The 26,914-nt window shown below is 37.2% G+C and overlaps 3 protein-coding genes and 1 pseudogene across 5 annotated transcripts; 3 read left to right on the plus strand and 1 right to left on the minus strand.

Annotated features, from left to right (window-relative positions):
• Window positions 1–242: 242 nt before the first annotated feature.
• Window positions 243–1,429, plus strand: LOC147920317 (uncharacterized). The gene is made up of 2 exons (XM_087501010.1): window positions 243–548; window positions 749–1,429. Exons 1-2 carry the CDS (start codon window positions 243–245, stop codon window positions 1,427–1,429), a joined length of 987 nt encoding a protein of 328 aa, XP_087357136.1.
• Window positions 1,430–2,253: 824 nt separating this feature from the next.
• On the plus strand, window positions 2,254–3,664 carry LOC104765579 (uncharacterized). The gene is made up of 3 exons (XM_010489311.2): window positions 2,254–2,855; window positions 2,929–3,222; window positions 3,446–3,664. The coding sequence occupies exons 1-3, from the start codon at window positions 2,348–2,350 to the stop codon at window positions 3,541–3,543; spliced, it is 900 nt and encodes a 299-aa protein (XP_010487613.1). The 5' UTR covers window positions 2,254–2,347; the 3' UTR covers window positions 3,544–3,664.
• Window positions 3,665–3,979: 315 nt separating this feature from the next.
• Window positions 3,980–14,858, plus strand: LOC104765580 (kinesin-like protein KIN-12C). 2 transcript variants are annotated; one of them, XM_010489312.3, is made up of 34 exons: window positions 3,980–4,842; window positions 4,934–5,089; window positions 5,215–5,298; window positions 5,389–5,508; window positions 5,587–5,700; window positions 5,803–5,895; window positions 5,978–6,138; window positions 6,210–6,284; window positions 6,612–6,699; window positions 6,781–6,839; window positions 6,917–6,980; window positions 7,062–7,127; window positions 7,227–7,388; window positions 7,459–7,563; window positions 7,681–7,916; window positions 7,997–8,066; window positions 8,138–8,191; window positions 8,280–8,338; window positions 8,674–8,740; window positions 8,821–8,871; window positions 9,008–10,376; window positions 10,517–10,593; window positions 10,692–12,002; window positions 12,096–12,203; window positions 12,296–12,453; window positions 12,545–12,605; window positions 12,714–12,788; window positions 13,092–13,331; window positions 13,471–13,569; window positions 13,658–13,732; window positions 13,823–13,881; window positions 13,971–14,082; window positions 14,183–14,278; window positions 14,365–14,858. In XM_010489312.3, exons 1-34 carry the CDS (start codon window positions 4,309–4,311, stop codon window positions 14,530–14,532), a joined length of 6,426 nt encoding a protein of 2,141 aa, XP_010487614.2. In that variant the 5' UTR covers window positions 3,980–4,308; the 3' UTR covers window positions 14,533–14,858. The 2 variants fall into 2 exon arrangements, with proteins under 2 accessions (XP_010487614.2, XP_010487615.2); XM_010489313.3 differs by having other exon boundaries at window positions 3,987–4,842; window positions 7,227–7,364.
• A 4,540-nt stretch (window positions 14,859–19,398) lies between these two features.
• On the minus strand, window positions 19,399–22,842 carry LOC104767587 (DNA topoisomerase 2-like; annotated as a pseudogene). Its single transcript, XR_015590791.1, has 11 exons — window positions 22,776–22,842; window positions 22,370–22,677; window positions 22,156–22,289; window positions 21,720–22,071; window positions 21,447–21,635; window positions 21,314–21,363; window positions 20,779–21,219; window positions 20,512–20,698; window positions 20,301–20,420; window positions 19,733–20,192; window positions 19,399–19,652 (listed from the first exon to the last, which is right to left on the minus strand). The product of XR_015590791.1 is annotated as a DNA topoisomerase 2-like (transcript).
• Window positions 22,843–26,914: the final 4,072 nt, after the last annotated feature.

Consider the following 26,914-nt stretch of genomic DNA (forward strand, 5'->3'; position numbering starts at 1 on the left):
TGGTTAGAGACGACTCCATTCTATAAAAAAAATCAAAAAAAATATTTCAAAAATTCCACCGATTGATTGCTAAAATATCATTATCACTCCGCAGTCTCAGCTAAATTATATTTCATGAAATATCATTATATTTCAGAATATATATATTCTACTTCCTGGATAGCCCTATCCCAAACCATGCGTCACACGGATGGAGAAGCATTTGCATTGGAAGGGACCTTTTAAAGTCAAACTTGGGAAAAATGATAGGCAGTGGCGACTCAACACCTACATGGGGAACCCCTTGGATCTCTCTTGACCACCCGATCGCGCCCATGGGTCCTCCAACAAAGGAAAATCAACACTTGCGGGTAGAAAACCTGCTCCTACCTGCTTCAAAGGAGTGGAACCTCCCCCTGATTCGCCAAACACTCCCATCTTATGAAGAGTGCATAACCCAACTACGACCAAGCAAACAGGGAGGACCAGATTCTTGGGCTTGGCTCCCAACCCCTGATAGAGTCTACACTGCAAAATCTAGATATCATGAAGCACTGAGATCAAAAACAGTAAGAGTGGAAAAAACACCAACCTCCGACACTATAGAGCCTGTAGAAACCTTTCTTTGGAAAAAAGAAATTTGGAATATTAAATGTTCACCTAAAACAAAGCTCTTGCTCTAGAAGGCTGCTCAGAAAGCTCTTCCAGTTAGAAGCAACCTCCAAACCAGGCAGTTAGACTCTGACCCCCGATGCCCACACTATGGCAGTTTGGAAACCGAAGCCCACCTGTTTTTCCAATGCCCCTATGCACAGAAGTTTGGAATCTGGCACCACATAAAGAAAACTTCAACTCGGAGGAGATAGAAAATTTCAAATCGGGGTTGAGCCAAACTGCAAAACTCACCTGTCTCCCACCAACGGGCCTTATGATTGGACCTCTAGCACCATGGATTCTTTGGACCCTATGGACAACCCGGAACAAACTAATTTTCAACAAGATCAAAGCTCCTGCAAAAGATACACTGGATTTAGCTATCATACGAGCAAAAGAATGGCAGGATGCACAACAGCCACAAGACTACTCACCCCCAACACAGACCCGAGCCTCAACACCTGGACCGAGATCAACATTAACCACAACATCACATATCGCATGCTCCACTGATGCAGCCTGGAGAGACAACAGTAACATGGGATGCGCCTGGATCTTCAAGGACTACGCCGATCAACCGCTGAACCAGGGAGCCTCCAAGGCTCAGAATATCAGATCACCCTTGATGGCTGAAGCTTTAGCAACTTTTAAGGCATTGAAAGTTGCTATTGAATCGGGTTTCAATCAAGTCCATTTCGCTTCAGACTCGCAATTGCTAGTCAAAGCACTCAATCGGAAATCCTCACCAAAGGAACTCCATGGGATTCTATATGATTCTCAATCCCTAATCTCTTAATTTCATCTATATACTTTTAATTATATTCCTAGGAATTGCAATCATCATGCTGATGTCCTTGCAAAAAACGCTCTTCGGAACTTCTGTATCAAACCCTAATTGATTTTATGAAAGTTATTTGTTTGCAAAAAAAAAGAATATATATATATATATATATAAATAAATTGATACTGTGGAGAATATTGATGTGAGAATTTTTTTTATAGATTTTGGGTTTTTTTCTCAGTCTCTTTTTAGAGTGTTCGTTCTATCCCTAATGAAATTAACGGTGGCTATATGAGTTGTATTATTACTTTTGATTTTTGAATGTTTTTGTTTGGTTAGTGAAATCAGTTGATGGAAAAAGTAGAATGATGAAGTAAGACATATGTATCATGTAATAGTATAATAATGAAAAATACAGTAATCTATCCGTTATTATTTATTAGTTTTGTTTTTTTTAAACTAAAACATTAATTATTAATTATATGAACACTATTTAACCAATGATAAAATAATATGCAAAATTTTAAAAGTCAAAAACAATTAAAAACTAATTAGTTATGCATTGAAAACTGAAATATTCATATAATTTTTGAAAATTTTGCTTCTAAAGGATGAACTATTAAAAAAACTGAGGGAGTAGTATTTTTCAATATATATATCCAAATTTTTAACTATTTAACAAACAAGTGAAAAAAATACAGAGAAATAATACTTCACAAATCAAGGAAGTTAAAGAAAAAACAATTTCAAGATAATATTCCAAATTTCTTTGTCCAAAAAAAATACATAAACTATTATTAGGATAATAAATTAACAAACTATAACATAACGAGGTTTCATTTAATCTAAAATTCAAATTTCCATAAACCTTTTTAGATAGAAAAGAAAGGGAAAGAGAAAAAAAAATTCAGCAAAGTAGAGAAGACAACAACAATGAGGAAGCTCTTCATCTTCTTCACCTTCCTCCTCTACACAGTCACAACCCTAACATTTCCGCCATTAACAACCTCAGCATCAACATCGTGCCGTACACTATGCGGCAACATCCCAATAAACTACCCGTTCGGCATCGACGTCGGCTGCGGATCTCCTCAGTTCAAAGCAATGTTCAATTGCTCCACCGATCTATATTTCACCACTCCTTCCGGAAGCTACAAAGTCCAGAGCATCGATTACGAGAAGAACACTATGGTAATCTTCGATCCGGCGATGTCTACTTGCTCGATTCTTCAGCCTCACCACGATTTCAAGATGTCTGATATACAGAACGCTCTTATCAGACCTTCGTACGACACCGTTTTCGCGCTCCTCAACTGTTCCAACGACTCTCCGGTTCATAATCGTTACCGGAATCTCTGTTTTAATGCCGCCGGCCACTCTTGCGACGAGCTTTATAGCTCATGTGCCTCATTTCGCATCTTCAACACCACAACACCCTCTGGTATGAATTCAGATTTCTAATTTCTTAATTACTGTAGTGATTTCCCCAAATTTTGAAATCTGTGTGGCTTCAGGTAATAGTACGGTTCATACGACGCCGTATTGTTGTTTCACTAGCTACGATACTGTGCGGGTGATGAGTATGAACATCTTGGACTGCTCACATTACACGACGGCGATTGACAACGGGAAAATGAGAGGCGTGGCTCCTTTGGATTGGTCCTATGGAATCGAGCTTTCGTACGCGGTGCCGGAGATTGGTTGTGACCGTTGCCGGAAGTCAGGTGGCACTTGTGGTTTCGACGCCGAGACGGAGATCTTTCTTTGCCAATGTCCCGGTTCCAACAACAACCCTACGAGAGAATGTGGTAACTACCGTTTCAGTCCCTCTTGTTTTTTTTAATTAATTTCAAACAGAGTGCATAATTTGTTTATCGTGATCAATTTAGTCCTAATTAGTCAACAAATAACAATACATTTCTTATATGTACTTTACACTGCAGTAATATATAGATTGAACTGGTTTGTTAGATTCTTTTAATATGTTAGATTTTGAGATCGTTACATTGTATTTTTTTTGTTCTATTTCAGGTGGAGGTATGACTAATCAAGGAGGCTTTAATTCTACAAACATAAATCATACGATTCTCTTGATCATGTTCATGTATTTTGTTTACTCTCTTCTGTAATATATTCATATATGTTAATTTTCATTTTATTAATCTATGGACTATTTTTTGGGATAAAAAATTTCTTATTTCATTTTTTTTAATAATATCAGCTGAAATATGTATTATGTAGTTCGTAAAATAATTTGCATGTAATTATGGTAAACGACATATTAGTCGCATGAACATCTGAACAAATAATATTTTATTAATTGAATTCAAAATTTAGCAAAACGCCAAAAGGTTCAGAATTGGTCAGTATGATCATGGCTATTGACTAGAATCTCAAACGTCAGATTAACGACTAATTAGAATGAGGATGTCGAATGAAGAATCTGGAACACTTTATTAATTATGCACAGTAATGATGGAAAAGTTGACCAACTACTAGTACTACTGATAGTGTGGTAGAGAGGGACGATTAGTTTATTGTACATATCATTTGTTTTAAAGTAATAAACATCAAATTTGAAAACGGAGATAATGAGAGGGTATATTCGTATTATCGAAGAAGTAGAAGGGTTCATCGTCAGAAAAATTAAAGTTGCTAATTTTGAAAATCCACTCCCCCCAATTCAAATCTGAGACTGAGAGAGCTTGGAAAGGATTCAAACAGCTCTCGAAACTTCACACAAAAAGCGCTGTGTTAGTTAACATTATTAATTAATTCGTCCTCAAAGCTTCTGAAAAAGTTGCTCCTTTGTTCCAGAGTGTGAAGTTTGAATCGTCTTCTTTAATCTTTCCGCATGCTGAAAGAGAGCAGAAGCTAGTGCCTCTCGATCTACCATGTCTCGAAACGTTCCCAGAATCGAGATGCCGGAATCGGAAGAGAACATGTTCGCGAACTTGTCTCTGTTTTCGCCGTCAAGAGCTCCTCTTAATTCGATACCAGATCCGAGTCAGCTTCAGAAGGCAAATCATCTACCCGAATTCGATTTGGTTCAGAAATTGGAAAGTACGCGAACGCAGCATCAACGAACACTGGGTCCGGAGAAGAGATTCGATGTTTCGGAAGGTAGAGCTGGGAATGCGAACGGTATGCATGATTCGAACCCTAAGATTGTTGGCCGTAATGGGAAATCTCGGTCGGAGCCAAACTCTGCGCAGAGTACGCCCACTAGGAACGGTGCTAGGGTTTCTCTTGGTGGGGGTTGTGCTACGGGCGCACGAGTTGTTCAGTCTTTTGGTGGAAGAGGAACGAGCTCGTTTGCGAGGATTCCGAGGGGGATTCATATGGCTGAATCTGTTAGCTTTGCGGAAACAACTCCACTTTTTGAGCTCAATGAAGATCATTCGTTTTGGAAAGAGCACAATGTCCAGGTTGGTTCACTGTTTAGGAGATTCAATCAATTAGTTTTTTTTTTCGTTTTTCTGGAACTTACTAATTTAGGGATCCTTCTATATGGTGTAGGTTTTGATAAGGCTGAGGCCATTAAGTACAATGGAAAGGGCTAGTCAAGGACATGGTAGGTGTTTAAAACAGGAGAGTCCACAAACATTGCTCTGGTTAGGCCACCCAGAGACAAGATTCACCTTTGACCATGTTGCCAGTGAGGCAATATCTCAGGTAAGCTTCATTTCAAATTTATCTAGTTCCACTTGAAAGTGAACATTATAGCTAGCTGCAGAGGCTTTTTGTATGTGATATAGTTACCTATAATGTTATGGATGCGTGTTCTGTTGACTTTTCAGGAAAAGCTATTTCACGTTGCTGGACTGCCCATGGTGGAGAATTGCTTGTCTGGTTACAATAGCTGTGTGTTCGCCTACGGCCAGGTGAGATCATATATGATGATATGTTTCATGTTTCTGCTTGTTAGAATTTCCATGGTGCAAAATTAAGAAACTTAACTTCCTCTCATATAGACTGGTAGTGGCAAGACGTATACTATGATGGGAGAGATATCTGAGGCAGAGGGAAGCCTCGGTGAAGACTGCGGAGTTACTGCACGTATTTTTGAGTATCTGTTCTCAAGAATTAAGATGGTAGTTGCCTAACTTCCTCTCGACGAATCACTTCAAGCCAAAATATATTTCAGTACTAAAAAAGGTCTTTTTTAACAGGAAGAAGATGAAAGGAGAGATGAAAACTTGAAATTTAGTTGCAAATGTTCTTTTCTTGAGATATATAACGAGCAGATAACCGACCTCTTGGAACCATCGTCAACCAATTTGCAAGTAATTCAATTATTTTCCTTCTACACTTGTTATTATATATCAGTCTGGTGCCTTTTTGTTTTTGTTTTGAGATAGATCATAACCTTGAATTCCATATTATAGCTCAGAGAAGACTTGGGAAAAGGAGTATATGTTGAAAATCTTGTAGAACATAATGTGAGAACTGTTAATGACGTTCTAAAGCTTCTACTACAGGCAAGATCTCCATACCAAAACATTCTGTTAAGAGTTTTAAGTTTTCAAGTATTTAACTTCATATGTTTTTCTTATGCTTCAGGGAGCAACTAACCGGAAGATTGCTGCAACCCGTATGAACAGTGAGAGCAGCAGATCCCACAGCGTTTTCACGTGTACAATCGAGAGCCTCTGGGAGAGGGATTCTCTAACTCATTCAAGATTTGCCAGACTAAACTTGGTCGATCTGGCTGGTTCTGAAAGGTAGCTTGTACTTTTTACTGTGTTTACTTTTGCATCTTTGACTACTGAAATTATTTTTGATATATATACAGGCAGAAAAGCTCAGGTGCAGAAGGGGATCGCCTAAAAGAAGCAGCAAACATTAACAAATCCTTATCCACTTTGGGGTAATCCTAACAGACACCTGTTTACGTGTCAGTGTCTGCCCTCTGCTTTTTATTGTCATGAACTGTTTTCTGCTGTACATTGCCAAGCGTCTCAACTCTCAGGTCAAAATAATATGTGTATGTTTGATGGAGAAAATTTGTGAAGAAACTGAAAATATGCAAAGCAAGAAAGAATGGCGATAGTTTAATAGCTTTGAGGTCTTTGGCAACTTAAAAATTATTATGAACTTTTAGACAATCTTATTACAAGATAAGATGCCAACAATTTCTTACACCTTTTACGATCTTTGTAGCTACTAACACTTTTCCATTCATCTGTCAATTTAGCTTAGTGATAATGTCTCTGGTGGATTTGGCACATGGGAAGCATAGACATGTTCCCTATAGAGATTCTCGACTTACCTTTCTACTGCAGGTATGACTATTAGAGGACTACAACCTTCATTTCTTTTTCTGTTGCAATTGCATGGGGACTTACTTACAGATATGGTTTCAGGATTCTCTAGGGGGTAACTCCAAAACAATGATAATAGCTAATGTCAGCCCATCTCTTTGGTTTGTACCAATATCCATTCTTGTTTAATGGGTTTACATTGTCTTGTGTATTTCTAATTGTTATTTTCTTATTGCAGCTCTACAAACGAAACCCTCAGCACGCTGAAGTTCGCGCAACGGGCAAAACTAATCCAGAATAATGTAGTTAGAATTCTTCATTGATTACGATCTCTTCTATGAAAGTTTGACCTGATGTAAGGCTGCTTCACTCTGATTTTCCAGGCTAAAGTCAATGAAGATGCCTCTGGGGATGTTACAGCACTCCAACAGGAAATAAGAAAGTTAAAGGTATCAATTATTGTCAAATTGCATCAAACAGCAAACTTTCCTACGTCTCATGCGTCGTCATGTGAGGTCATATCAAAACTTTTTCAATTATTCAAACAGGTCCAACTGTCTTCCCTTGTGAAGAACCATGACTCTAGTGGGGCTCTTTCAGACTGCATATCTTCTCATGAAGAATTCAGATACTCTGGTACATCTAAAGTAGCAGGAGAAACAAGACAAGACAAGTGTCACTGTCAGGTGCACAATTCACTGAGAAAGAAGGTATATTTGCAACAAATTTGTGGATATCTTGCGACTATGATATTGAACTGGCTTGATAACTGTATACCAGGTGAAAAATATGAAAGATAATTTGATTGGTGCTCTCAGAAGGGAAAAGATTGCTGAATCTGCCCTTCAGAAGTCCGAGGCTCAGATTGAGCGTATAGACTGCTTGGTTAGTTTGTTACACAGACAGTTCAATTTCGTATTTTGAACTAGACAGAGACATCTCATGATGCAAACGAAATAGGTTACATTTTAGTTCATCTTATATTTTGACCCTTCATTACAGGTTAGAGACATGGAAGAAGATGCCAAGCGCATTAAAATAATGCTTGATCTTAGGGAAGAAAATGTTGGCGAGATGGAATTCTGTATGTCTGGTTCATTGATGACAAAAGAGTGTCTCATTGAAGAAAATAAAACTCTAAAAGGAGAGATCAAGCTTCTTCTCGATAGCATTGACAAGAATCCAGAGTTGACACGTTCGGCCTTGGAGAACACCAAGCTCCGGGAGCAGCTACAACGGTAAATCACCAATTAACTGTTTTGGAAGAGTCTTTCTTATTTTGAAACGTTCTATACCCTGATTTTTACTTTCTTTACAGATATCAGCAATTTTATGAGCATGGGGAACGAGAGGCATTGCTTGCTGAGGTGACAGGACTACGTGACCAGGTTTGAGAATGCCTTTACCAAATGGACTTTACGCAATAAATCAAGCTGAATTTTTTTCACTTCTCATGCAGCTTCTTGATGTTCTTGAAGCAAAAGATGAGTCTTTTTCTAAACACGCAATGAAGGTTTGGGGAAAATATACTATTTGTTATTTTTATATCTTGGAAACTGTTGTTGCTGGTTTCTTATGCGTGAGCTTTGATAACACTGTAGGAGAACGAAATGGAGAAGGAATTTGAAGACTGCAGAAACATGAACTCTAATTTGATCCGGTAATATTAAAAATTATATGAAATTTAATTATCTTTTGTGAAGGTTTGATATTGCATGGAAAATTATTTACCCTGTTGCATTTTTCTGTTATGTGGTGGGTTGTAGAATGAAATAACTTTTGAGTTCTCTGTTGCATAATTATCTAAAAGTATCATCCTATTCTTGGAGTGTTTCAACGTCCATAACCCTGTTGTACCCTAATTCTGCTATGGCTTGTGTTTGTTAATATTCTAACGTTGAACCTGAAACTTTTTCAATATTAAGTTTGATTAAATTGGAAAAGAAGCCTGCTATGGTACTGTTTCTTATGTTTTGGTGTTGTTAATCAATGCAGAGAACTAGATGAAGTACAATCAGGACTTGGAAGATACTTGAATTTCGATCAAATACAATCCAACTTTGTAAGAATTCAGAGTGACAGTGAGATAATTGTTATAAATTTTTCTTTGCTGGTGGTTTATCTTTGTTGTACCTTTTGCAGGTTGCGTCTTCCACCAGAGGAGTTGAGCCGGTTAATCAAGCTCATAAACAGGTTTGTTGAGTGAATATTTGTAGCATAAGAATCATAGTCTGAATAGTTATACCTACATGTATTAAAAATTAGTTTGCATACTTAAAATTGCTTTATAAGGAAGATTGTTTAACGCCCTTTCTTTCCATTGAAACAGGCAGAAACCATGCCAACTATAAGTGAAACCCAAGAGGAGGTGGCTATTTCAGAGAGTAAAAACTGCAGCAACATTGGTAATCCTGATGGCAACAGCGTTATGCTTCTAAATGAGCCGCATGATGTGCTAGAGGAGAATGATAAATCCATGAATATGCTAACCAACAGAAGTAGTATGGAAAGAGAAGTTGTACCTAGCATAGAAGGTTATGACACGGAGTTATGTGGCATGGTCAATAATAGAGATGCATTAGTGAAGAAGACAGATGAGGGGATAGACCGGTCAATTTTTCAGTTCAAGTTAGGAAAATTAATGAAGGACCTCGAGGAGGCCAGAACACTGAATTGTCAATATGAAAAAGAGTATAAGTCGCAATTATCTCAACAAGAAGACATTGAAGTAATCCATGAGCAAGTCGAGACAGAAACTGCCAGAACCATTCTTGAGTTGCAGGAAGAGGTGACTGCTCTCCAGTCTGAATTTCAAAGAAGAATCTGTAACTTGACCGGGGAAAATCAGTCTCTGAAAGATACTATAACTGCAAGAGAGGCAGAAACAAGAGCACTTAACCAAGACTGGGAAAAGGCTACCTTAGAACTTACAAATTTCATCGTCGATGGGTCTAAATCCATAAAAAATGCATCTACACAGATTGGAAGTATAATCTGTTCATTTCCACAAGTGAATGCGTGGATAGGTGATTATGTTGAGAAGGCTGCAAAAAGTTGTATAAAAAAGGAAGAAACAATTTTACTTCTACAGAAAAGCTTGGAAGATGCACGGACATTAGTAGCAGAGATGAATTTGAAGCTGAATTCCTTAAAGGGCGCAACAATTGCTCTCAACGAATTTCAACTGGGTTGCAATTCTGCAACCACTGAAGAGGCTTTCCACTTGAATAATGATATAGACAGGAAGAGAAATGAGGTAGACACGCTTGAGAGCGACTTGAAAGCAAAGCAGTATTCTACTCTGAAAACAGAACGATATGCCGAAGCTGCTTTTGCTGTTGCAAAATGGCTCTCTGATTCTAGAAATCAACACCAAATGCTGGAAATAGTACAAGATAAATCAGTAAAAGATTGTGGGGCATTAATCTCTGCTTCTCCTGGTGCGGAAGGGAACGCTGATATTAGTTTGTCAAAGGATGGATATCTAAGTGATGCAACATATCCATATCCAAAGGGTGATGAGCTTTCAACATCAAGCTCTGACTTTTCAAACTGTAAATGGCAACGTGATTGTGCACTGAACGTAAAATGTCAAGGAGTTTCAAGTTCTGGATCTGACGCTCAAGATAGTAATAACAAGACTACATCAGCAGCTTTGATTGCTAAGAGTGGTTCTGCAAATAGTGTTTACTGTGGAGGTATACTTTTGCTTGTTTTCGCTTATTCACCATTTTACATTTAAGATCTGAAATGAGTAAAATCTTGAATGGCTAGACCACCAGTTTTATTTTATATCTAGACTTGTAGAGAAAGAAGCTTAAAAGTTTGTTATATGCAGAGGGGAGGCAGTCAGTAGAAAAGCCATTGACTATTATGATGGGGAAAGCAGAAACGGAATGCAAAAGCAGTAACCCGGTAAGCTTTTATTAGCATCGTTTCTTTTTGTGAAGATATATAAAGAAATTGGTTACATACTTACATGTCAATGACAAAGTAAACCTCTGAACTTGCAGGTTTCTTCCGAGGCATGTATGGGTCTTATGCATAGAATGGATCCTGTTAGAAGTTTCTTCGATCGATTTGAGGAAGTCAATGCTACCATGAAAGAAGCTGATTTCACACTATGTGAATTAGTAAAGGCCAATGAAAAATCAAATCATGTTACTGAAATGTGGATTCAAACCCATGGAGAGCTAATAGTTAAGGAAAAAACTCTGATGGATGATCTTGACAAGGTAAAGTCTACACTATCCGCATGTGAAGAAGAAAATCAAATCTTGCTAAATCAAACACACTCCACTTTGGCGGACATGGAAAATTCAGTGTCTTTGCTTGAAGAATATTTTCTGGAAACGAAAAGAGGAGTAGAAGAAACATTAGAGGCTTTGTTTTCCGATGTCCTTTTAGCTGGAAAAGAGCTCCTCCAATTGATTTCCAACTCAAGACCATCGCTTGAGCAGACTGTATCTGAAACCATGGAGAGAGAGTTCACCATGTATGCAACATACCAATGCCACATTGGGAAACTGGTCGATCAAATTTTGGATCAGAGAAAACAGGTTATCACTCCCCACCTTTCAGGCCAAGAAAACCAACAGTCAGAGAAAATTAATGCCATTGGGTATAATGCTGAAGATGAAGTCACGGGAAAGCAAAACAGAGCAGAGATCGTCAAAGGTTTAGAAAATGATGAAGTTGTTCAGTCACATGAGAGCCTATTATATGAGAACTTGTATCTGAAAAAGGAGCTTGAGAGAAAAGAAGCTTTATGTGAAGGCTTGCTTTTTGATTTGAAGCTACTTCAAGAATCAGCATCAAATAAAAGAGATATCAAGAATGAAATGGATGAGTTGTTTGACGCATTATGCAAAGTACAGCTAGAGCTGGAGCTGAAAGCAAGTCAAGTTCATGATCTTTTTGTTCGTAACGAGAATCTTGAAAATTGCTCCATTGACTTAAAAACGGCTTTGTTCACGTCAAAGTCAGAACTAGAGCAGGCCAAAGAGAGGATACAATTTCTTGCCGAGCAGAATGATGAGTTAAGGGTCCTCGTTAGTGATCTCTGTACGGAAAAGGTTGCAGCTGAGGAGGGAATGGACGAACAAAAAGATCTTGTCAAAAGGTTGGAAAAAGAAATCCTTCACCTGACTACTACAGCAGAGAAGCAATTGCTTTCTGCGGTCAAGTCCATTGAAGCAAATTTGGAAAAGACCAGTGATGAGAAAGATCAGCTTGTTGAGGAAATATGTTCGTTAAATAACAAGCTTGAGTTGGCCTATGCTATAGCTGATGAAAAAGAAGCAATTGCCGTAGAGGCTCGTCAGGTATGTAACTTGGAGCCTTTTGTTTCTAGATGAATCATTTGATCCTTAGCAAAATTGAAGGGTTAACAAGAATTAAAACTTGTTCTTGTGTAGGAATCTGAAGCAAGTAAAATATATGCTGAACAAAAGGAAGAGGAGGTCAAGATTCTAGAAATTTCTGTTGAAGAACTTGAGCGTACGATAAATATATTAGAAAGACGGGTTAGTTTTCCTTGTTTGTCATTCTCTATGTATCTTAAAGATATTGCATGAACTCTTATGCTTACTTATATGTAAGCTATTTTGGCTTCCAGGTGTATGATATGGATGAGGAAGTTAAAAGGCATCGTACCACCCAAGATTTGTTAGAGACAGAGCTGCAAGCTCTCAGACAGAGATTGTTTAGATTTGAAAACTTCACTGGTGTGGTAACAACCAGTGAAAGCACAGAGGAATATAAGAGTCACATAAGGTCAGCCAACCTAATCCTACTCAAGATATTTGTTTCTCTTGTATATCTTTCTCTGCGTAGACTAAATTTGGTAAAAATAAATGTATTCTAGGTCGACAGAGCAGTGTCAGATACAAGTCATCCAGAAGGAAGTAGCAGAGAAAACCAAAGAGGTGTGTTATATTGTTGGAATGCTCGGCTTAATTCTCCATGTAATTTTCTGATATTTGCGAAAATGATTATTGTTTATTTATTTACTTCTACCTTGTCTTTCCTCACAGATTAAACAGCTAAAAGAGTATATCTCCGAGATTTTACTGCATTCTGAGGCCCAAGCATCTGCTTACCAAGAGAAGGTATTAGATTTGTAGACTTTAGCAGTACTAGGCACTGTGATTGTTAAATAATCTAGCACCAAAAGTACTATTTCCATGCTACACATTTTGCGCATATTTGTGTCTCTGTTGGCGTTCTTGCTAAACATCATGTCATGTTTTAAAAAATATCAAGTCAAGAATTGTAATTATTTCTGATTTCTATTGTGATGATCTGAAGGAGGCAAAATTTGATAACAATGGCGTATATTTCGATAAGAACCTGGAAGGGTTATTTTTCTTAATTTGTAGCTCATATAGTTTCTTTGTTTCTAATCTCAACAGTATAAGACTTTGGAGGTCATGATTCGAGACTTCAAACTAGAGGACTCAAGTTCGTCAGCTGCTGAGACCATATCACATAAAACTGATAAAAGCTCAATAAAGAGTAGAGGTTCAAGTTCACCTTTTAGATGTATAGTTGGGATGGTACAACAGATGAAACTGGAGAAGGATCAGGAATTGGCCATGACAAGGGTTCGTGCTGAAGAATTGGAGTCATTGCTAGCTGTCAAACAGAAAGAGGTTCAGGCTACCTTCATTTGATTGTTCTTTTCATCTGGAGTGCTCACAGATTTTTATTGAACGTCTTGTCAGCAGATTAGTTTCTATTCACCTTGATTCGGTTTAAAGTGACTGAGTGAATATTTTCTTGCTGGAACAGGTTTGCACATTGAACACGAGGATAGCTGCAGCTGATAGCATGACTCATGATGTTATTCGGGATTTGCTTGGTGTGAAAATGGACATAACCAGCTATGCTGTAAGTATATCAGATTATATGCCATCTTCAAAAAGACTTCATATGCACTTTTTCTAAATGTATCGGTTTCTCTGTTCGGATGTTTCAGGACTTGATTGACCAGCACCATCTCCAAAGAGTGGTTGAAGAGGCTCAGCAACAGGCTGAAGAGATCCTCTCCAAGGTGATGATGCTATATGCTTAATGGCATCTACTTACATTAATTGGTTTTCAATTTTGTTATTAATACTTTTTTTTTCTCTTTCAATTTCAGGAGCAAGAAATCATCAACCTGAAGAGACATATTGATTCTCTTGTTAAGGAAAGAGAAAGGTTAGGCCTATTCAACTGATACTAAAACTGTTATATCACGAACCAAAGTGCTTATTTTCTCTCGGAATGTTCCTGCTTTTTGTGGACAGTTGCATGTCAGAGTTGAACAAGAAAGATACAGATGTTCTTGCGACACAGATATCTTTGGACCAACTACAAGAGCGAGTTCAGTTGCTTTCTATGCAAAACGAAATGCTCAAGGTAAGCAGGAGTTTCTTCTACCTATACTCTCACCACACCAGCTTTATTTATTTTATGTGTTCTCCTTAATTCACTGATTCTTTCTATCTTCCGTTTGCAGAATGACAAGAGCAATTTGCTGAAGAAGTTAGCTGAACTTGATAGAACAATCCACGATGCACGGGCCAGTAACCATCGTGCTCCACAGACAACAAAGGTACGTATAACGGAACCAAACCAAAGAATAATTGTGAAGAACTCAACGGTTGATTCTAAGATTCTGAATTTCGTTATATGGAACAGGATACAGTGTCATTCAACCTTGCTGATACTGATTATACCAAGAGACTGGAAAACGCTCAGAAGCTTCTTTCCCATGCAAATAACGAATTGGCAAAGTATCGCAAAACGAGCAATAACCACCCATCTACAAGAACTCAAGGACAGAGCTCCAGTACAAGATATCGGTAAATAAATGTTCTCAAAGCTTCTCTTCCCCTTGGCTTGTTCTTGAGAGTATATATCGCACGGTTCAAACCTATGAAGCTAGTCCAGCAATCTGAACAACGCACAGGTTCTGAAACTGCGGCAAAGCAAATCAGATTGTAGAGTGTTTTTGTATGGCTTGATCGTTCCACTTCCAGTAGCTTGATGGAATTACGTTCTTGGAATGTTTTCTTTAATTTTGTGTGTTAAGTTGGAATTGTTGTGTATATATAACATGTCGCTGCAATTGGCCTGTTGTTGTTGTATTATATGTTTATATTTCTATAAAGGAAGAGATTCTATTTTCTTTCTTTCTCCTTCATCTGATAAACAACCTCTCGATTATATCATCTCTCACTTCTGTCGTCGTTAGCTTGCAATTCAAGATCCGTTATATATACACATACATCGACTAGACAGATTGTTGGAAAATTTTCAGTCAGACAGCTTTGTGAAGGCCTTGAGCAAACAGTTGGTGTGCATTGTTGTTAATGGTGACACATGAGGATTGTGATCGATCTTCTGCCAACAACACATATGGTACATCCTCCCTAATATCCAATGACTCAGTGCAAACCCTAAAGCTAAGGCTAGGTTCCAAAGTACAAGATGGTACCTGAAGATCCTGAATGCAATCAGTCCCCCATGTTTGATTCAGCTTCTGATTCAACATCTAGAATCAAATCAATTGTTTGAGCAACCTCTGGCATGGAACGCGCAATCACCTCTGATGGAGAACAATTCTGAGCTGGATCAACCTACGCTTAAAGACAGTCCATTCCATATATTTCTCTTTATTTATCTCCCGCATAAACCATGTCAACCCAGCTCCGTCTAAAAACAAGAAGACTACTGTATATCAAGCTTTGCATCATCTGAGAAACAGCCACGATTGAAAAGCCTCTCCACTTTTGGGATCCACAGCGACGGATCTGTTCCGGTGAACATAGGCGTATCCATACAACCATCATCTTCATAGATCACAGATTCCACCGTCTTCATCGCGTTGAAGCTCCGATCACAGTTTCACCGCACAATTGATAGAGTCTTGTACTAGAGAACTCAATCGAATCTGAATGATATGCAATTGGAAAGAATGTTTGTTACAGAGTTGTTAACAAGAAGAGAATAAGAGAAATACTCAATCCGAGAATGCGATGATCAACATTGATCATCTCTCGAGCACATCACTCGAGCACTCAAGAACATCTCCTGAGAATTAACAAACACAGATTAAGCATAATGAAGAAGAAGAGCTTCACAGCTCTTTTAACCTCTCTTCTTGTCCACGTCATCAGCAACCAACTTGAATCCTCTTGACGTGGTATTGTACAATCGTATCACATTTGTAACTTTTCTCTCCCACTAGTTTTCTCTCTCACGTTCATGTATATATATATACACTCATCTCTCTAGTCTCTAGATCTCTCTTCATATATTTATATATCTTGTTTGCGATGTTAATTATAACAGTTTTTTATGATATAATACTTGTAATATTGTTTTAGTTTGCATGTACGTTAGGTTTTGTTTTATATGTTTTTTCTGGTAAACTCATACTTCAAAGCAAATCGTTGTCTGATCCTTAACTAAATTTCCATGACGATAGACTAATGCCAATGATCACTCCGATCCACATTTTTGATACGGTTTTGTTGTCTTTAGGCTGGGATGGAAGTTGCACGAGGTTTGCTAGGGAAAGAAAACACTCTTCTGAAAAATATGCAACATATGGTCCTTTCCCTAACCCAAACAGTGGCTCGGCTTTTCGTTACTAGATTCTTGGGACAATTCATATCGATCGGTTGTGTAACGTGAGACTCACTGTATCTCCTCGACTCAGATAATATAGTGTTCAGCCATTGTCTCATTAAAACTTAATGCTATGAAATGGAACAGGATACTAGAAGGAGAAACGAAGTTCGTATTTGGGGAAGAAGACTCTACTTGTTCTTTGAAATCTATCCTTAAGATTCACAGTCCTCAGTTTTACTGGAAGGTAACATATACAAGACAGTTACAAAAAAAAGTTAGAACATTTAAGGGTGTATTTTAACCATTTTGCCATCTTAGCTTTTTTTGTCATGATGTAAAACGTTAAATATTTATATATATACAAGTGTTCTAAAAATTATAAAAAAATAAAAAAGTTAGTTTTTTTTTTTCATGGTTTGTTTGAGTTCGGGTATACCCGAGTTACCCGAACGGGTAATACTTGAACCCGACCCGATAGTATAAAAAACCCGAACGGTTTTATATGTCTAAACCCGAAAACCCGAACCCGAATGCCCATGGCTAATTTCTAATATTTTTTTGCAGATTCTCATTGTTAACAGAGACCTGAACTCACCAAAATCAAACCTTGCCAAGAAAGGTAAATCCTTAACAACTTTTTTTCTTTTTAATTTGGTTTAATGTTAAACTAATCCTTAACAACTTTAGGCTTGGCATGCAAAATTTATCGCTTAAGGTTTCACTTGTATATTTTTTTTTATCTTACAGGGGATGGTGGACACCGGTGTTTCTAACTGCCGCCGGATTAGCATCTGCAAAGTATTATCTAAAGCATGTGCTTAAACAAAACACTCTAACTCAAGCTCGAAGGAACATGTCTCGTCATTATGACCTTGTACGTGGCTTGAATCTCCACCTCGCTTTAAATCTCTAAAAGCATTTCCTTGGTCTTTTGTGGTTTCTAATCAGATTCCATGTTCATAGAGCAACGAGTTTTTTGGTCTCTTCATGGATGATACCATGGTGTACTCCTCTGCAGTATTCAAGGTGACCCTTAAAAAACTTCCAGGGGATTTTTTGTCCTCTTTTTTTGGTTTTCTCCTACTTTACTATGATTCTGACATCAACTTTTCGCCTTCGGGTTTATATATAGTCAGAAGACGAGGATCTTAGAACAGCACAGATGAAAAATATCTCTCCTGGTTGACAAGGTAAAGTATCTTCTTGATTTGAAGCAAGAAACTGTGATTTTCATCTGTTCTTGAATAACCGAAGTGGGACATTTCAGGCGAGAACAGAGAAGAACCATGAGGTTTTGGAGATTGGATGTGGATGGGGAACTTTGGCCATAGAAGTTGTGAAAAGAACTGGATGCAAATATACTGGCATTACTCTATCTATTGAACAGCTTAAGTATGCAGAAGCAAAAGTGAAAGAAGCTGGACTTCAGGTTTTGTCTAATCTATCTCTGAATAAGTTTTCTAATACCAGGATCATTGTGCCTTATGATCAACAATGTTACTTCTGAATCGCCAGGATCGGATTACGTTTAAGCTCTGCGATTATCGCCAACTATTTGATGCTAGCAAATATGACAGAATTATATCTTGGTAAAAACCTTTTTTGTATTGTCCCACTTTTTTAAAAACTAACTTTGTAATCTGTCTTATACTCTTATGACATAACTTTTCTTGATGTTTCAGTGAGATGATAGAAGCGGTTGGCCATGAGTTTATGGAGAAGTTTTTCAGTTGCTGTGAAGCTGCGCTTGCACAGAACGGCATTTTTGTCCTACAGGTAACACTTCTTCCGATCCCTCATGGTTCCCTCATTTGCACAACCATTGATGGTTTCAATTTCTAAACCATATAACAGTTCATATCGATACCCGAAGAACGCTACAATGAGTACAGACTAAATTCAGATTTTATAAAAGAATACATATTCCCTGGTGGATGCATTCCTTCTTTAGCCAGAGTTACTTCAGCCATGGCCTCTTCCTCTAGGCTATGGTAAAGTCTTTTTCTTTATCAGAGTTTAGCTTCAAATGCAATTTCTCTGCTTTCTCCTTCTCCCAAACGAAACGACCTAATTAGTATCTAACACTTGAAAAAAATACAGCATTGAACACGATGAGAACTTTGGGATTCATTACTACCACACGTTGAGGTACTGGAGGAAGAACTTCTTAGAGAGACAAAAGTAAGATAAACTTCAAAAAACCTCTTTCCTCTGTTTTGCTTTTTAGGACTCAGTATGTTTGTTCATTTGTTCAAGAAAAGTAACTATTATCTATCTGCACAGACAAGTCATGGATCTTGGATTTGAAGATATTTCGACTACTGTGCAGCTCAAGACACTTACCCTTAAAAACTACCAGGTAACACAAACACTGGTTTCTTACCTCAGTCTCATTTTAGACTTGATTTGATTAACTAAATGCATTTCTGCAACATTGCAGATAGTTTTCTCACGTCCAGGGAACGTAGCTGCATTCGGTGATGATGATCCATTCCGCAGCTCTCCTTTAACTCAGAAAAAACAACAATAGATGAAATAGTTTCCAATCTCAAGTACAATTACCATTTCTTGTTTCCCGGAGCATAAGTATATGGACATTCTGCATTCATGATTGATTATGAAATCTGTATTAACAATCTCTTACTGTCCAGACCATTCTAAAGCAAAAGATCATAACCTGTAATGTGTGTGAACAATTACTTGAAATGTTATGCATGGTGAAATGGTTCACTTCCGTGAGGGCCCTGAAAAAAACCTTACTGCTGTCCAAGTTAGAATACAATGATGTAACTCAAGATCTCACAGACAGGGTTACATCTCGGGTACATAAGACTGCCAGAAACTTTATTCAATCGATATTAAGTATCAGGACACTCGAAAAAGTTCTGCTTTCATGATTGATTATGCAAAAGATCATAACCTGTAATGTGTGTGAACATCTACTCGAACTGTTATGGTGCAATAGTTCACTTCCATTAGGGCCCTGCAAAAACCTTATGCTGTCCTAGTTTTGACTACTATGATGTAATTTAAGATCTCTATGACAAGGTTACATCTCAGGTACATATGACTGCCATAAACTTTATTCAATCGATATGAGCATGAATCAGAACTTTATTACAATGTTTAAAGAAAAAAATATAGAAATGCTTTCTTGTCTTTGTTTATGAAACAGGCTTTAACCTGGTGGCTGGAGTTGCCATAGAGTACATATAAACAAACACCATAGGAATTGCAATATTGTTACAACTTACTATAAGACATTCATGGAAACATAAAAGCTTCTTAGATTCACATCATTCGCTTGTACTTCCCTTGAGGTTTGGCCTCGACAACATATTCTCCGTCCTCTGCAACAATGATCCCAAACCATTCATACATTCTGAATACTTATATTAAAAAAAAAAGCATTATAAAATGCAACACTGACCTGTTCGGAATGCGATAGATACTTCCCATCAAGTGTCACAACCACACGATTATTAATCTCCACTCCCTTAACTTTGTCCACAGAGCAATGTTGATGCTACATTGTTGTCCCGGGCCAGATCCTTGCCGCCTACGCTAGCTGCTGGACGTTAGTACCAATTGTCCGGCCGTCCAAGAGGTGTCCGGGTCCGGCACGAGCGTTCCTGGCCGAGTGTCCGATCCCGTGCTCACATCAGAACTACTCTTCTTGTTAAACGGAGACGATCTCATCTTCCTCACTTTCTTCTCCGGAGACACACCAATCGCCGCAACCTGCTTCCTTTTCCTCGGAGCTGCTGGTGGTTTTGCGGCTTTACTTGCCGCAGGTTTTCTTCCTCCTTTCTTTGCTGGTGCAGCTACCTCAACTACCACGTCATCATCATCATCGTCCGCGTCAATTGCTTTCGATGTTTCAGTTGCTTCTGTTGATAAAACCACAAGAAAGACAAGACTTAACTTTAAGACCCAAATTACATACAATAGGTTGTGTTAGATCAATGCTTCTTTGTCAAAACTGTGTATCAGATTACTGCTTGAATCCGCAGCTCCTAAGCCAAAATTGTATTGAGCAAACACCTTTGCAGCTGGGGCCTTCTTTTTGGCTCCTCCTTGTCTACCTTTTGGCTTTACCACTTCTGCTACGTTGTTATCTTATAGAACCAAAAAAAAGTTTCCAATGTATATTAGATCCAACCAAGAAAACAAAACGCAATGAAAACGCTGGAGTACGAGGAGACTAACCACTGTCCATTGCTGAATAGGAAGCCTCTGTTGTTTCGGATTCACTGGCTTTCTTTGTGGTCTTCTTTGCTACCGGTTTCTTTGGCGCCTGTATTTTAGCCTTTACTGGTGCTCCAGAACTGGCCCTGATTTTTTCCAGTGCTACCTTTCTCTCTATTTCGGCTTTAGCATCGGCCTGATCAAGTTTCTGCAATATGAGGAACAAGATATATCAGTGACAAATTAAATATTAAGTGTTATATAAGGGATAGCTTTGTGAATCCTTACATCTAGTTCCTTGTCAAGAGAGTCCAGGTCTCTGAGCCAGAGGGATCTTGGCGTGTGTTTTTTCAAGTCTTTAATTGTTTCAATTATTTTCTCTTTGTCTGACAATAACTCCTTGACTTTCTCTTTAGTCAACGATCCCATCGCCATTTCCAATAATATGTAGTCATACTCTGAGCCGGGTATATAAGTGTCTGCGGAATCTGCAGGATCCACTGAGCTTTCTTCAGATTCTTCAGCTGCATCAACTGCTCCAGCAACTGCATCTTCTACAGGCATTAACTTCCTCGGAAATGGTGTAAACCCTCTCTGTCTCAAGTCCTCAACAAGATCAGCTTTCTTTCTATTAATCACTATGATTTCTCCACTGACAACTCCAAGAATGAACTTTACTTTGTTTTCTAGTTTCTGCAGCTCAAGTTCCAGATTCTTCAGCATAGTATCCTGTATACATCAGAAGACAGTTAAGACATAATGTTAGAACATTACCATGATGACTAAAACCTCTAAAGGACTGAATCATAGTTTGCTTTCAAACCTTTCTCTTCTCATAGAATTCAAGCCGTACATCAAAGAACTCTTCAAGGACTGCAACATAGGGATGTAACATTAGTATGTCTTATAGAGGGGGGAAAAAAAACAGAATGAAAACAAGTTGGATCTCTTCTTACTTTGTTCTGGAGATGCATATTTCTTTAGAACACCTTTTTTTATCAAAGAGATGCATATTACTTGTAGAGATTTTTCGTGGTGAGTTTAAATTTCTCAAGAAAGCCCTCTTTCCGAGCCTCCAGCATGTTCTCTTCACTCAATTTAAGGTCAAGACTCACAGATGTAGCGTCACTGTTAGACCTGACGTCCTGCAGAAAAAAAAGAACGACTCAGAAAGCGGCATAAAAAAATACTAGTTAGTTTCTAATTATTAAATCATGCATTCTATCTACCTGCTGGAGAAAGGAGGCACCATTATCTGTCTTTAATGACTGCAAGAATTGTGTATGATCATCAGTCCACCTTCTGATGGGCAGCTCCGTAATTCGAATAGTTGTGTCATCAACTTCCTCATATAGACCAGTGGTTGTGTAGGTACAACCACCTTCCATGGACGCAGTTTTCTCAATGGTTCCTTTAAAACCTCTATACCAAGGATCCATAGGAACCACACTTTCACCACTGAGTCGACGCCTTATGTTAGCAACAATATCTCTAGGGTTGTAGTTCGGTATGAACGTGCTCCACCCAGTTCCAATGCCTTCAGAGCCATTGACAAGTACAGTTGGAATTATGGGCATGTACCTAACCAGCATTAACAGATTAAGTTAACTAGTCTGAAAAGAGGAAAAAAAAAAAACCAAACAATTAAGGAAGGGAAATAATTACCAAGTTGGCTCTATCTTTTGCCCATCTTCGTTCAAGTAATCAAGTAGGACATCATCATCCTTGGCAAACAAGACCCTTGTTGCAGGAGAGAATTTAGTCCAAAGGTATTCTGCACGGGCTGCATCTTTTCCACCCTACAATTGGGTACGTACACTATGATGAGCACAAGCATAGATTAATGAGAACAGTTGGTCTATTAATTAGCTATCCTTACCGAAGCTCGTGTACCAAATTGGCCATTTGGTTGAAGTAAGTTGATATTGTTGCTGCCCAAGTAATCCTGTGCCATGCCTATCATAGTGCTGGAAAGACTCTGCTCGCCATGATGATAAGCTGATTTCTTCGATACATAACCAGCGAATTGGGCAACCTTCATTGAGTTAATTTTGAATGCACAGAAAAGTATCTTTCTCTGACCGGGATTGAGCCCATCAACCATTGAGGGAATTGACCGTTGAAGATCCGCCATGGAGAACAAGATCAGTTCTTTGTTCACGAAGTCACTGTATGTGACTGTTACGACTTACGAGCCTTAGCCTTTGATACAGATCGAGTAATAGGATCCGTCCTTAGTTAGCTAGGAAACAGAGGAACAACTAGAAAACAGAGGATCGTAAAACTTAAGCTTCCCTTAACCCTAATCTCTAGAATAAGGTTAATGCTTGGAAGTTGCTTCTTATTGATCATCGAGTCTCCTTATATAGGAAAACCCTTACAACCGACTGATGCTAAAATAAGTAAAAATACCAAAATCTTAATTCAATAATAAAAGGTAATAGCAATCTATCTAGTCCATATTAGACACTTTTTGAAAAGTAATTGGAAAAACAGTAAAAATTAAAAAAATATGCATTTTTAGCTTTTGTGAGATAGAGAATTTGTGAGAGAGTATAAGACAAACACAAATAGAAAGATCAATATACCTATGATTATATGTCATAAAATAGAGAGTTTATTTGTGGTTCCAATTTTAAAGGAAATGAGAGATAAAATTTTGTGTATGTAGGAGCCAATTTTGAGGTATTGGATTAAAAAAATTAATGTTTCATGGTCCACTACTCCACTTAAATTAGGAAAATTCTTTCAAATAACATCAAATAATTTTTCTTTTCAAATTTAGCACTCTAAAATTTTAAAAACAGAATTTAGTTTTAAAATTTAAACTTAAACTTTAGATACTAAAATCTTATCCCCTAAAATCATACATTAAATGTAAAATAAAGAACCTAAACCTAAAAAAAAAATATTTCCAAAAATTATTTTAAGATTTTGTAATATGTGAAATAATGTTATTTTGGTCTACCATCTGGATTAAGTGTACAATCTGAGTTTAGAGTACAACCTGAGTTTGGTTTACCATATAGGTTTAGTATACCATGTGGTTTTAGTGTACAATGTAGGTTTGGTATGCAATATGACTCTGGTGTACCATTTGAGTCTAGTATACCATCTACGTCTGGTGTACCATCTGACTATGGTGTACCATCGGACTTTGGTGTACCATCTGGGTATAGTGTATCATATGGGTCTGGTGTACCATCTAGCTTTGGTGTAACATCTAGTTTTGGTGTACCATCTGAATCTGGTGTACCATTTGGGTATGGTGTACCATTTACATTTGGTGTATCATATAGGTCTAGTGTATCATCTGACTCTGGTATACCAGTTAACTCTGGTGTACCATCTGGGTCTGGTGTACCATCTGAACCTGGTGTACCATCTGAATCTGATGTACCATTTGGATCTGGTGTACCATCTGAATCTGGTGTATCATCTAGATCTATATACCATATAGATTTGGTGTACCATCTAGGTTTAATGTACCATTTAGATTTGGTTTATCATCTAAGTTTGGTGTACCATATTGATTTAGTGTACTATCTAATTAATATTTCAAAATGAAAACCCTACAATCTATATACCAAACCATATCCCTTCAAAACTATACCCTATAATAAAGAACTCAAACATAAAAAAAAATCTAAAAACTAACTTAAAATATTGTAATGTGTGATATACTGTAATTCTGGTGTACAATCTGGGTTGGGTGTACCATCTGAGTTTAGTGTATTATCTGGGTTTGGTGTACCATCTGGGTTTGGTGTACCATATGAGTTTGGTGTACCATCTAAATAAATTATCAAAACTAAACCATACACTCTAAATACTAAACCCTATTTCTTCAAAACTATAACCTAAATATAAAATAGATAACTCAAAACTAAAAAAAAATAATTTTAAATTTTTTGGGAAGTTTATGAAATTTTTAAAAATTAATCTAAAATATTGTAATGGGTCTAATAATGATATTTTGGGAAGTTTCTGTGTGATATAATTATCCATAATACATGTTTTAGTGTTGTTTAGGATAAATCAATCACACATCTAAAATTCAAAACACATAATTCCATAAAAAAAAGATTTATTCATTTATAAAGATAATTTTTTTATTTAGGTTATTATTTTGGTCATGTCTAAAAAAATAAAATGTATAAAATTCATCAATTATTAAAACATACATTTGTTATTGAGCTGATTTTTATTAGGCTCAGTTTTAAAAATAAATTTGTCTTTATGCAAATTTGTCTTTATGTGGATACATAAAGAAATAAACAAAAGGTTAAAAATGTCATTTTCTAAATGCCTCTCTAATAGAAAGCTCTATTAGAAAGGAAAGAGAAAAGTTTTTATTTCTCAAATTTGTTTTCAAAAATGTCTACTTTTCAAATTATTTGTTGAAAAAGTGTCTAGTTTACCAATTAAGTCATCTAAATAACCGACTAAGAAAAGGCTTTGGCCTTCCTCCTAGGCCTGGGCAAATAAACCGAACCCAAGGACCCGACCCGAACCGATTCTGTCTAAATAACCAATTGGTTCTCGTTTTCAAATAACCACAAGTATCAGATATTACCCGAACCGAACCCGAGGAACCGAAGATACCTGTTTATACCCGAGAAAAATTATACACGATATCACGATGATATGATTTCATAAAACCGTTTGCCTTATTCTCCCTCTTCGAATCCTTGTGAATCTTCCTAAAAAATCATAACCATGTCGAACTTCCCATATATTATCCGATTTCAAGAATCTTTTGGTTTTATAAACCAAAACCCTCAAACTGGATCCCCAAAGCAAAACCTAAGTCCGCCGTTAGCTTCATCTTTGGGTTTTCCGTTCATAGGCAGCTAGAAGTCGATCAATTGTAAGTTTCATTCTCCTCTTCTTTCTTTTTTTAATTATTGATTTGCTTATGTCTCCTCTGTTGATTAATTTATATTGTGATTTCAATTGATACTATTTTTGTACTTGTTTTTTTTTGGGTCGAATTTGTATTTGTTTGATTCACATTGATTTTGATCCTTTGGGTTGAATTCTCTTCTTTGTTTTGTTCATAGCTGTTAATTTAGAATTTTTGTTTTGTCGAATTTGATGTTTGTAAATAGAATATTTTTTATTTTGCTTTGGAGATTTTGGGGTTTTCTTGTATATTGGATCGAATGTAATGTGATATAATGTTAAAATTTTGGGTGTTCGGCTTTTTCAACTTCATTCTCCTCTTTTTAAAAATTTTTGATTGTTTTATGTATGAAACTCTCTTGATTAATTTATATTATGATTTCAATTTATTATTTCGTGTAATATAGAACCAGAGATTTTTTTTGTTTACAAACCCAGACTTTTGGTAGAGACTTTTGCCTTCGTTTTTATTATATTGATTCCAAGTTGATGCTTCTTATTTAGTGAACTCTATAACCTTTTGCCTTCGTTTTTATTCTATTGATTCCAAGTTTATTCACAACAACATTAACGGTTTCACTAACCGTGTGATAGTCACTCTCTTTGATCTTTCTTGTTGTTTCATTTATTGAATAAAAATAGCATTGTATATTATCATACATGTTTTGAAATGGATTATCTTTGAAATGTTGTAGATGGATTCTTTGAACAACTACGATGCCAATGATGAGAACACATAAAGACAAGGAGATAGGTGTAAGATTCCTCCGCCGACTGATAAAAGCAAAGGGAAGAGGAAAGAAGCTCCACGAGGTGATGATGATGGTAATAAACCTAAGAAGTTACGTGCTCAATGGTCCGAAGTGTGGAAGCATTTCACGAGACAAGAGAAGGATCAAAATATGGGTGATTGTCACTATTGCAAGAAGTCATTTGTATGTCCAACTAAACAAGGGACTTCAAACTTGAAGAAGCATTTAGATATATGTAAGCCGTACAAGGCATGGGTTGGGCGTCAGACACAAGCTGTTATTAATAATGAGGGAAAGCTACAAGATGGAAGAATAACAAAGAGTGTCTTCAGAGAGGCTTCAAATGAAATGCTTGTTTTGGCAGAATTGCCACTTGCCTTTATTTAGTGTCTTGCATGGAAACACTTCTACAACAAGTGTAATTTATTCAAGCCTCATTCAAGAAGAACAACTAGTAGAGATATAATTCAGATGTATGTGGCCAGGAAAGCATCACTACAACAAATATGGGTATTGATAGCATACAATTAACGCTATGATATGGTTATTATAGCGTTTTCATGAATGCTATTAAATGAGACGCTATAATAGAGGGGCTATATACGATAGCGTTTCTGGGTTGGTGCTATCGTAGGGTATCCTTTAATAGCATATATAAAATGCTATATTACAATATTTAATAACACATATATCGTGCTATATTTATATATATAATAATACTTTATGTCTGCTATATATACGGTAAACGTAGCTATCTTTTCTTGATA

This window comes from Camelina sativa, chromosome 19 (assembly GCF_030686135.1).
Source record: "Camelina sativa cultivar CO46 ecotype springtype chromosome 19, ASM3068613v1".
NCBI lineage: Eukaryota > Viridiplantae > Streptophyta > Magnoliopsida > Brassicales > Brassicaceae > Camelina > Camelina sativa.